General features: G+C 33.6%; 1 protein-coding gene across 1 annotated transcript; it reads right to left on the bottom strand.

The window, feature by feature from the left end:
• Positions 1 to 2,385: 2,385 nt before the first annotated feature.
• On the bottom strand, positions 2,386 to 6,172 carry LOC114749473 (lipid phosphate phosphatase 2-like). Its single transcript, XM_028937967.1, has 8 exons — positions 6,078 to 6,172; positions 4,600 to 4,817; positions 4,381 to 4,468; positions 4,187 to 4,296; positions 3,956 to 4,049; positions 3,382 to 3,570; positions 3,203 to 3,262; positions 2,386 to 2,980 (listed from the first exon to the last, which is right to left on the bottom strand). The coding sequence occupies exons 2-8, from the start codon at positions 4,813 to 4,815 to the stop codon at positions 2,895 to 2,897; spliced, it is 843 nt and encodes a 280-aa protein (XP_028793800.1). The 5' UTR covers positions 4,816 to 4,817; positions 6,078 to 6,172; the 3' UTR covers positions 2,386 to 2,894.
• Positions 6,173 to 11,835: the final 5,663 nt, after the last annotated feature.

The following is an 11,835-nucleotide window of genomic DNA, read 5'->3' as shown; positions in this document are numbered from 1 at the left end:
TAAAATTATAAATTGATGGGAGGGACTTTGCTATTCTAATTGGTTAATTGAGAAAACTCTATCTACATAAACGTGTTATCTAGAGCCTATTGCATGCGTCATTTCATTTCCATTCTCTATAATAAAAATAATCGATGTATGTATAAAGACACACATTTGAATAGAGAAAGAAAACATAAGTGCATTAAAAAAAAGCATCATTCATTTATTTGATCCATGCTTATAGAATATATATATATATATATACATATAGAGAATTGACCTATTATGTTTTAGACCGTGTATATGTGTACTCAATCTAATTCTTATTATAATAGTTACTTAATTAATTAAAATAAATAAATAAATTATAACAACTGTAATTTTTTTAAAAACAACCATGTGTAACAACAATATCAAATATCATTTTGTTAGTAAATTAGTATCAATAAATGATAAATTTAAAATATAAAAGGGATTAAAGATGTTTCATATTTAAAACTAGATCTAGTCATCAACTAATTTTTATACTAGAGATGGGATGAAGTGATATTTTTATATCAGAATGAAATTATGTTTTCTAATAATTTTTCATATTAGATTTTTTTTTGGGCCTAAGGGGATATGTTTTACAAATTGTGTTAATTTGATAATTTCATATTTTTTGTTTGTATTTTAGATCAATTAGGTTGAATTATTATAATTTTGAATTGATTTATGTGTGTTTAAAGTTTATTAAAAAACAGGCCTCTTAACAGGCCACAGGCCAGGCCAGGCCTGGTTACAGGCCAGGCTCAGGCCAATTAAAAGGCCTTTCACAGGCCGCAGGCCAGGCTCAGGCCAACAGGCCTCACCACAGGCCAGGCCTGTTAAGGGTGAGGCCTGGCCTGGCCTGGCCTGTTCCCACCTCTATGTACAGCTGAGTTTTTTTTTTTTTTTTTAACTTCATCAAGACTAACTAAATGTACTAAGCATATACTGTTAAGTCCAGACCAAATTAGCAAATTATGTTAATGACTCTTTCTAGTTATCAATTAGCAAAACAAGAAAATGGAAATCCAATATGAACCGGAAGCTTTTAGAGAATCGGGATATCTCCGACAGAGATATTTCAATTGGCCATCTAGACTCTGGAGGCGGTTTGCTGGCCTTTTCTTTTTTCTTTCTTTGTTTTTGATAAATGCCCCCATTTTTATTTACTAATTCACATGTTTGTGTGTGGATGGGTGAACACAGAAATTAATCTTCCTCAAAGTACTAAAGTCAAAACATGAACTCAATCTGTTTGGCCAAAAAAAAAGAAACATGAACTCAATCAGATTTATATTACTCATGAAGACTAGGAATTGAATTGTCATTAATTGATTTGAAAGTAGGGCTAATTTGTTTTATACATGAAGATTAGGATGCTTGAAGAAACTAGCATCAATAAGTTTGGTGTGCATATTACAATATGGGAATAAGAGAATAAAATTTGGCCTAGATGATAAGAAAACAAATGTGAATGGAAATGATTTTAATGTTTTTACAACAACCACCACAATAAATAATCAACAGATTTTATAAAATAATAATAACAAACATAATTTGTATAAAAATACTTTTCATTAATATTCTATCAGTTAAAAATAATTGTCATTTGAATTTAAAGTTACAGTTATGCACACAAATTTTTTAAAAACAAAGTAAATAGAATATGTTATAACAAAACAATAATTATTTTAGAATAAAATTAAAACTTCAAGTTGCTAGATACACTCATTTAAATATAAGACTCATTTAGTAGTGTAATTTATACTATAAAATAGGTCTTATATTTAGGACAGAAGAAATATTTTTTTAAAGTTAAAAAAAATTTTAAATTTTAATAACTTATTCTTACTTATTATGTATATTCTACACTTCAATTACTTTTTTTTATGAATAATAAATAAAGAATATTTGTACATTCATATAAAAAATTTAATAATATAACTTACAAGATAAAATAAAATATTCTGTCTCCCTTATGAGTAGAATAAGGAGTACGTTATGTTTGAGTATAAATTAACTACTCTTGGAATAAAAAGAGATATGCTTTAATCTAACTTTATATTTGTTTTACTAAACATTTAGTTTTCACCCAAGACTAACTACATGGTTTAATGAATGATATCATATCAACACTTAAATTGAACTATACGCATGTCTTAAAGTAAAGAAAAAACATTTAAAGGACGTTAGTCCAACCATTTTGGAAAAAAAGAGAAAAGAAAGGAAAAAAAAATGTCGTGCCCACTCAAGATATATTTTTTGACCAGCCCCACTTAAGATATAAGACATATTGTTACCCCAAAAAAGATATAAGATATATTTCTAAGTCTGTTGTCGGAAAAAAAAATGGATATATTTCTAAGACAACAAAGTCTTCTCAATCAAAATTAAACCGACACACCACAGCCAATGACCCCAGAAGGCAGCTCTTCTCTGATTTTAGCAAAATGAGCAATGATCGATGAAAATTCTGGGAAACAAGTCCGAAGCCGCATAGATATCTGCACTTGAGATTCAAATATATTTGGTACAGGGAAATTTGGGGGTGGGGGTGATTTTAAAGAGTTTAATTTGAAAAATTGGAGAAGTGTGTTTTTAAAATTTTAATAAAGAGAAAATGCAAAGTAAAAGATTAATAAAAATCAATTGAAAGCTTTTAACCTTACTTCTTCAATTGTTTAAATTAAGTTCATTAAAAATTTTCTTTCCCCTCCCATTCTCTTTGTTTCCCTGACCTTTACAGATTATGAACATTTAGCATCTTTTCTTTCTCTCCACTGAATTCAGAATGTAGAGTCAGATACTGGCTTGTTGAGTTTGCGATCACTACAATGTGGGATATATACGGTCTGAAACCTCATCAAGTTCTTAAACATAAGCCCTCAAAGATTGTCATTGTTGATAGCAAAGGACTGAAGTCCATTTCGAGATTCTGCCAACATCTGGAAATATGCATGAGGTCCCCATCCTACATAATACAAGCAAGAAAAGAAAAATTAAGCTACAGTTTGACTAATTGTTCTCCCCCCCCCCCCCCCAATCTGATAATTTACAGTGCATTATTAGTATCTTAAGAAAAGGAAGAACTGAAGGATAAATGGGTTGCCATGACTAGCATATCAAAGACTTGCTGAGAACAATATTATTAATTAAAGTTTAAAAATAATAAAAGAACAATTCATGGACATACCATCTACGTCATACGGAGGTGGAAAGAATTGTAAGTAACAAAAGGATGATACTACTATCCCTGCATAAAGATGCCCAAATAAGAAACTTGACATCAAAAAGAAAAAAAGAAAGAGAGATAAAAAAAAACGGGTATGTTTGAATTTGTGATGGCAGACTGCAGACAACAAAAAAAGATACCTAAAAGACCTCCAGCGAATACATCTTGCCAATGATGCCAATAATCATCAACCCGAGAGACTCCAACCAGAGCTGCCAAGAGTATTGGCAAGAAAACAATACAAAGCTTTGCAATGTGACCCCTACGATCAAATGCCCTAACTTTTCCAGATAGATACCAGGCAAGAAAGCCAAGACCAGCAAAAGACCCTGCACATAAAAAGTGAGGAGACTTTATCATCGACCGGATTCGATGAAGCGTGTCATAAACTCTTGCTACGGGACAGAAAATCAAAATCTATCCCCAAGATAGATCAATAAAACCAAAAATTTGAAATTGCCCTGACATAATAGTTGAATCATGCAATCAAAAGACTTGAGTTTTATTAAAAAATTTAGACCTTTTGTAGTAGTATGATTACATATGGACGCTCAGATTCTTAGTTCACTTTTTGCCTGGAAGCTGACTTGTCCATGACTTCTTATATGGGGATGTTACTGTAACCCCAAAGAACTTATGCTTTGACTTAAAACATCAACCATTTGAACTATCAAGCAGGTAACAATTTTATGTAGGATTGATCAAAGTACATACAAGAGGTATGCCCACTTGGAAAGCTTTTGTATCCCTCCTTGATAACACTCAGACGTCCAGTACATTGAACATCTCCTGTTAACGGTTCGAACACCTGATCATATCACACACGAATTCATCAAGCCGATATTAGTGAGCACATTATTATTAAGCCAAAGCAATATGTATCACATCCAAAGGATGTTAGTTAGTTAATTTAACTGATTAGAATTCACAACATGGAGAACGCACCCCTTTGCCATCAGGAAAACAACGCCAGAAGAAATCTGGACGTGGCCGTCCAATCCCATCTTTAATCGCATCAGTTACAACAGCAGTAATGAGTACAGAATATAGAAGACCTGAACACACATTTGGCAAGACGTGATAAGATTTATGGTCAAACCAGAGTGATGATGGAATGTTTGAAAAAGTTCCAAACGCACCCAATATAGCCTGGTGGAAGTCATAAACATCCTTGCGAATGAAGTAGTAAACAAGAATGACAATAAGTGGCGCCAGTATTGCTATCAACTGCCCAGAATAATGAAATTTCAAGAGTTTATCTTTTGATTTGATCTTGCTAATGGGCATCAACATAATGTGCAGTATCAGCATGATATAAATTTCTTTGAATGAAATAGATCCCAGGAGGAAAAAATTACTGGAACAGCCCAAAATGGAATTGCATTGTCTTTCAGCGGGAATTTCAGGTCTGTCAACATCCACTCTCCAACAAAGCGGTGAAACGGATCTATCACATTCAAAGCGACATCAATCACCGCTAGAAATATGAGAATCAACCAGTCATGCAAATGTCTTCTTGCCACCTTAGCTCCATGTGATCGGATAGTGTGCGCACCCAACTGGATTTCAGGCATTTCTAGTTGCGAGGAAAAGAGCAGAAGTCATGTTAGAAATTAAAGAACCAGAAATCAGGGGAAATAGAGCAAGACCAAAAACAGATTGGAGTACATAATGATGAAATGTCAAGAGACTGGGACATTTGTAGTTATAAAGTGACATCAAGGAAAAAAAAGACAGAAATAGTAATCCAGCAAACGAAAACAGAGCAGCGCAGAAAATAATATGCCTCGACCCGAATTCTCAAAAAAGCACCCCATTTTTCGGTTGATAAATGGAGAAAGGAACCTAAATTTACAAACTAGTGTTCACTTTTTTAGTGTTGAAGGAATCAATTATGAATCTACAGGGGTTGCTATTGCTTTCCATTTCAAAAAATACTTAAGGTAATGCTTGAAAGTGTGTGATTATGTATTATCATCAACATTATATTAATATCCTGGGGACAAAAACAGTTACTCTGCCTTTGTCATATTCCAAAGCTACTTCGGTTTCTATCTTCTTCTTTCTTTCTTTTTTCCAAATCTATTTTGTTATCCGGGCAAGAGTTCATTCGAGGCTCCTTGAGGCCGAAAGAAATGAACAATAAGCACTCCTACAGACAATTTTATGAATATCATATGGTTCGGATAATATATATAGTAATTATTTTATTTTGTTCTTGTCGGTTTAAACTTTAAACAAACTTCTCTCCTTCCGATGAAATGAAGAAAACCTAATTCGGTGTAATATGTCGACTTTTGGCTGTTAATTTTGAGTGTTACGGTTCTGCAGAAGATATCATATATGAAACCAAAAAGAATGCTTCGTCAAGTAATTTGCAGTTTCAAGTAGAAGCGTAAAGTTGCATAACTGGCAAGAATTTCATTCCTCTTTTCAATAAGAATAACAAACAATTTCCAGGAACCGCTAGCGATAATCATCGGTAAATTATAGTCTATAGATAGCAGAGGATGACAGAAGTTTATAAATACCAACTAAAATCTCCTGTCAGGCATGTGAGATGGAATAACTCAACTCGCAGATAGAGAATGTAAAAGACAAGGATTTCCAATTCCAATTTAAACTATACTATGATAATTAACGACAGAAGGAAAGAAAAGAGGCATAACACAGAACTGAAGAAAGAAAACGAACACGCATCACAGTTTAACTGCTGAGAAAAGAAAATCACACTCAAATAACCGTAAAATAAGTTATAGTCAAACACGTGAAGAAGCAAAGAGAAACACAATGCAGAATTGGGAAGAGAAAAATTGAGGAAGCAAGGGGCAGTTACCTGCACGAGAATTCAAAGCGAGCGAAGAAGGAAATGGAAATTGAGGAAGAAGAGGGAAGGCGCGTGGGAGGAACGTGGAATGCGAATGGGATAAGGAAAATGGGAATGCAAAAGAACAGAGAAAAGCATCTAATGGCTGATTCGTTGCCGAGTGACTTTGTGCAATGTGCTCTCTGCAGGCTGGAGAAAAGCCGGGAAACGAAGAAAAACCGGTGGGCCTGATAGCGACAGAAAAGAAAAAGAATACCCAGTTTCAAATTTGAAAATGTATTATTTAAGGAAAATTACTATCAGACCTCATGAAAAAAATTTAATTACTCAGAAGTCCCTTAATAATTGAAAAACATGTAATAACAAATTCTAATAAAAAAAATGACAACAAAATTATACTATTACTTGTCTTAAAACCTTTTAGTAATTAAATCTCTTGAAACTCATAATAACTATCTCATCATTTTTCTATATATTATGAAAAATTTAATTTTTAATTTAATCTCTTCTTGCATTTAGGTTTCTAGTTGAGAAGGATGGAGAGGAAGAATTTTAATATTTTATTATTATGTAATTTAGTTGGAGGGTATGATAGATATTTTAATATCCCATCGTTATTTGGAAGAACAGTTAAATTATATGTGCATTTTGTAAAAGCACGTACAAATATTCTAAAATAATACAAAAACATCGCAACTGTTAAGTCACCATTTAGTAAATACTAGCTCTGATATTTAATATAAGACCTCATTTAATTTTTATTTTGATCATAATTATAAGACCTCAATTCATTTGTCTCTCATATTTATCTTTTTTTTTTAAAGATAGTCCTTCTAATAATAGTAATTACAGTCAATACACTTGATTAGCAAGGATATTTTAAGAAATATAACACTTATTTGTTACAAATAACTAATTTAACTTATTTTCTTAATCTACTCAAATTAATTAATTAACTTTTATATTTAGCACTCGAGATAGAATGTTAGTAAAAAAAAAAAAACAGCATAAATAGAAGGACAGATGAATGTTCCAAAATGATGCGAAAATGCAATATAATGCCATATGCCAATGAACTTTGACCATTTAGCAAATAGTACCCACATGTGCTTTACAGCGTTTTCATTTCTAGCAACCTTGTTTGCCACTATAAGGTCTTTTGCATGACATGACAGCCATGCCTTCTCAATACCGGAGCTGCTCCTCCTGCAGCTGCGTCATTTGCCGTCCTTTTCTTTAATTGGTTTTATTTTGCTTTTTAACTTTATGTGTTAATTTGCATGGGAGTGTCTGTGTATGTGTACAAAAATACTACTCCTCCGGTCTTAATTATAAGACCCAATTGACTTATTTGAGAAGATTAAAGAAGTAAGTTAAGTTGGTTATTTATAATAAATAAGTGTTGTCATTCCTAAAATATCCTTGCTAATTAAGTATATTGGCTAAAACTATCATTATTAGAAGGATTGTCTTGGAAAAAAATGCATAAATATAAGAGACAAAATGGATTGGGTCTTATAATTAGGACCAAATAAAAAGTCAAATTAGGTCTTATAATAAGGACCGGAGGAGTATATCGGGTCCTAATTATAAAATATTATTGATAGTCTATAACTAAGATTTTATAAATAGGATCGAAAGTAATATATTTCTAACACACCACATTATGTTAACAAAGTCTTAATTAGGATTAATGGTGACAATATTTCAACTAGTTTTACTATTTTTGACGTGGCTAATTAATTTATGCATGTTCAATGCTTCCCTTAAAACTCATTGTAACTTCTTTTTTGTTTTGGCAGCGCATGTAAATGAAGAAGTAATAGACAATAATACAAATGAGTTAAGCTATAACTCTTTGATGCTAATCAAACTTGAGCATTATATTTGAGCATCAAAGAAATTAGGTTTCACTCTCTAACAAGTTCAAACTTTGTTTCCAACTAAATTATATGCTCCTCCGGTCCTAAATATAAAATCCACTTTATAGTATAATTAAGATTCACTTTGTAGTGTAAATTACACTACAAAGTGTGTTTTATATTTAGGATCGGAGGAGTATTATAGTGCAAGTATAACAACAATAAGACATATATTAGAGTGGGCAAGCCGAATGATTATGAATTAAGTGAATGTATCCCATTTAATCTATTTATTCTGAATAGGTTATGAATTTTAATATATCTCATTTTGTGAGTTCAACAACTCGGCTCACTCAACTCACCAAAAGTTTAAACAATCCCTTTTTTCAGGGAAAAAAAATTATTCTGATGATAAGCTTCGTGCAAATTAAAAATCAATCAATTAGTCCAAACAATTAAATCCAAACTCTAAAACTTGAAGACTCAATCCCCAAAACGCCCCTTGAAACGTCAGCTGTCTCATAAAATAATTACTTACTTAATTAAAATCTCATCAAAACAATTAAATAAAGGTACCCAAGTTCCTTTCTTTTTTGACCGGAAAAGGGCTTAAAGTCCTTTAAACTTTTTGAAGCATTTGAATCGTATTTTCAATAATAAGCTCTTTTAGAAAATATCATCAATAAAATTATTAATATTGATTAAGAGACGTCCAATTTATGTAGGTTGGCCTTGCTAGTGGTTTATATACATGAAAATAGATTCAAGCATGAAGCTATTCGCGAAAAAAAAACAAAAAACAAACATGAAGCTAATTTTTTTCGTTTTCTTTACGGCGGCTGTATGGTATTTAATAATCATACTAGCAGTCCATATTTAAAAATGCAATTTGCTGGTTTTTATATATTTTTTTAAATAGTACTGGCTCCTAGCCTTTATTGCGGCCTTTTTCTAAATAAAAAGGAAAATTGGTGTTAGAAATAGAAACCATACAGAGCAGAATAAGAAAAATATGGGATTTTTCCCCCCCAATTCCTTTCCCATGGCTCTTGTCGCTAGTCCCTCCTTTGTCACTTTTTTCTGTTCATGAAATTTGAAGTTAAAACCATCCATTATAATCAAAACAAATGTATATCAATATGAAAAATCAATCTTCAATTAAATTTACCATTCACTTACTATTTATTAAAAATAAATGTCATTTGTCGACAGGGTATGTTTTTTCTAAGTAACTGTGCTTTTAAATTTAATTTTAAAATGCTTCGCTGAAAAAATTTTAAAAATGCGCTTACGCATAAGCATAAAAAGAATTTTCTATTGCAAAATCAAATCAATCATATGACTCGACATAAACAACTAAATGACGTGATAGCATTTTATTGGGGAAAAAAAAGAAGAAGAAGATGTGATAGCATATAAAAAAGGAAGAATAACAGCAAAATACCATGTGAATTTTAAAAAGATTAATAAGGCAACTGAATAAGCAAAATGACAAATAGGGTACTGGGTACCAATATAGAATTCAGATTTTTGGCCAAAAGATGGAATTGCCCTGTCTAAAAGTGAGAGAAAGCAAACAGAGGAAGACGATGAAACATGGGAAGAAGGAAAGAAGAATGTTGAAAATACTATTATCTTACTCCTCCGCATCACTATTCTGTAGACATTGTTGATTTGGTGGGTTTTGGTTGTGGGAAAGAGGATTTGTAGTAAGAGAGGGAGTGAACCTGTAGGAATACGTGAGTGAGTAGAAGTTGATGGCGGGATTTGGATTATTCATTTTTGTGGCTGCTTCATCGTGAAATAGGAACAGGATTATTGCATTTGAGGGTTTATATTTAGTTAAATGATGAAGCAGAAATCAGAAAATAGTGGCAAGCAATTACGTAATGTAACTACTGTCATATGCCTGCTGGTTTTTGGTAAATCCCATTACGTGAATGATAGATTTTATTATACATGTAGTTAATTATAAAAGTTAATACATTGCCCTGTCTGAAAGAACTTGTACTCCCTGAGATTGTCGCTGTCGAAGAGGTCGCTGAAGTAACATCAACTGTGATAAACAAGTAGGAAGCTTAAATATTATTCTTTATAGAGCATTTTCGATGGGTCCCCATAGCTTAAAATGTTATTGCCTAGCATTCCTCTTTTTGGTTCTGTCTCTGTTCTTCGCATAAAACCATTTTCAGAGAATGTGAAGTGTAACATCCTGAGTTTTATCGGGTTTTAATAACCTCTTTTGGTTGATTTTGAGGATAGATTAGTGATTTAATGTTGATCGTGGTGTTTGGGTTGGAATTGAGGTATGTTGGAGGAATAGGTGAACAGACCCCTCTAAGGGTTTGTTTGCTGCGGCGAACCGGGAGTTCCAAGGGAAATTGTCTTTCGAGAAGGTTTGGCCGCGGCGAAGTCATAGGGACGCCGCGGCGAAATTGTTCAGGTGAGCGAGGTTTTCCTCTCGGGAAGGTCTCACCGCGGCGAAGGTAGGGGTATGCCGCGGCGAAGGTTTCTGGGCAAGCGAGAGTTTCCTCTCGGGAAGCTTTCACCATGGCGAAGTCAGGTTTTCATGCGAGTAATCCCTCTCGGGATTAGTTCGCCGCGGCGAAGTTCTGGGTTCACCGCGGCGAAAGGTGCCGAATCTATATAGTCGCGGGAGGGTCTGTTGGTGCGAAAATTAGAAAAATCTGAAGGAGGAGAGAGAAGCTCTGCTAGGGTTTTGGTGTTGTGGCTTGGGAAAGGTGTTTCTAAGGATCCATTACCTCAAGTAAGTGATTTTAACCTCTAATCTACTTTCTTTCTTGGAATTTCTGAGGATTTATGGTGAAACCCTAGAGTTTTCTAGGTTGTTATGGAATTGAGGTTTTTGACCGATTGTTTTGAGTTTAATTGATTGCTTTGGGTTAGTCTAAGTATTTAATCGGTGTAGTTTTCTTGGATTTAAAGAACCTTGAGTTTTGAAGCTAGGGTTTATGGAAATGGAAGGTTTGTGATTGAGGATGATAATGTAGAGGTTGATTCTGAGTTTTGTGATTCGGTTTATGTTAAGGAGGGATAAATTGGATGTTTAATCGGTCTAGAATGTTATTAGAACTTCAATTGTTCAAATGGGGTGATTGGGTGTTGAATTCCTATAGTGGGTCCTTGAGGTTTGAATCCTAAATTGATATTTGGAGAGGAATTAAGGTTTTAATGGATTTTTATGACCTTGGAGTGTTGCCTTGGTGGTTATACCCTTTTGAATTGGGTAAAGTTTGGTTGGAGTTAGGAATTTTGTGTCCCCCAATTGTTGTTTTGGCCACATTATTAGTTGAAAGCTAATACATGGTGGTTGTGTGTTTGTGTGCTTGTGTAGACCGGTTGTGAGCCTTGTTAGTGCACGGGGCCGCGTTGTTGGGTTGTTTTTCCTTGCTCAGGCGAGAGGTAACCACTTTCCAATCCTTTGTACATGCTTTTGTGGTACTGTGAGTGGATTTATGCTGTGTGCTTCGAGTAGCAACTGTGTTCAAAGTGTATGTTGTATATTGAAAAGAAAAACCGTCTTGTGGGGTTTAAATTGATATTGATTGAATTTGTAACTTGTGAAAAATAGGCCACTGAAAGAGGTTAATTGTGAAATGAATATTTACTCTTTGATTATAGTTTGAGCATGATGCATGAATTGGGAATTGGTGAGAGTTTGATTGTTACTACCACGTGGTAAGGCCTCCATTAATGCATGATGGTTGGCTCTTTACGTCCCCCATAGTGAGGAATAGGCCTTTTGGCTCCTTACATCCCCCATAGTGAGGGATAGGCCGGGTTCGGCTCTTGAAAATCCCCCAAAGTGAGGGATATGGTTGATGGGATTGCATCATTGCACTTGCATTACTTGTTGTGGCTATCATTTATCATATTACTTGTGA

Source organism: Neltuma alba, unplaced genomic scaffold, assembly GCF_004799145.2.
Source record: "Neltuma alba isolate B1F8T4 unplaced genomic scaffold, ASM479914v2 tig00006057_pilon, whole genome shotgun sequence".
Lineage (NCBI taxonomy): Eukaryota > Viridiplantae > Streptophyta > Magnoliopsida > Fabales > Fabaceae > Neltuma > Neltuma alba.
This window is presented reverse-complemented; position numbering and strand designations above follow the sequence as displayed.

Excerpts from the sequence above, each read along its gene's own strand:
- LOC114749473 (XM_028937967.1), bottom strand. The coding sequence starts at position 4,815 with ATGCCTGAAATCCAGTTGGGTGCGCACACTATCCGATCACATGGAGCT. Across the intron at positions 4,050-4,186 it reads GTTTTCCTGATGGCAAAGGG|GTGTTCGAACCGTTAACAGG; the intron begins GTGCGTTCTCCA and ends TGATATGATCAG. Across the intron at positions 2,981-3,202 it reads ACCTCCGTATGACGTAGATG|GATGGGGACCTCATGCATAT; the intron begins GTATGTCCATGA and ends TGTATTATGTAG.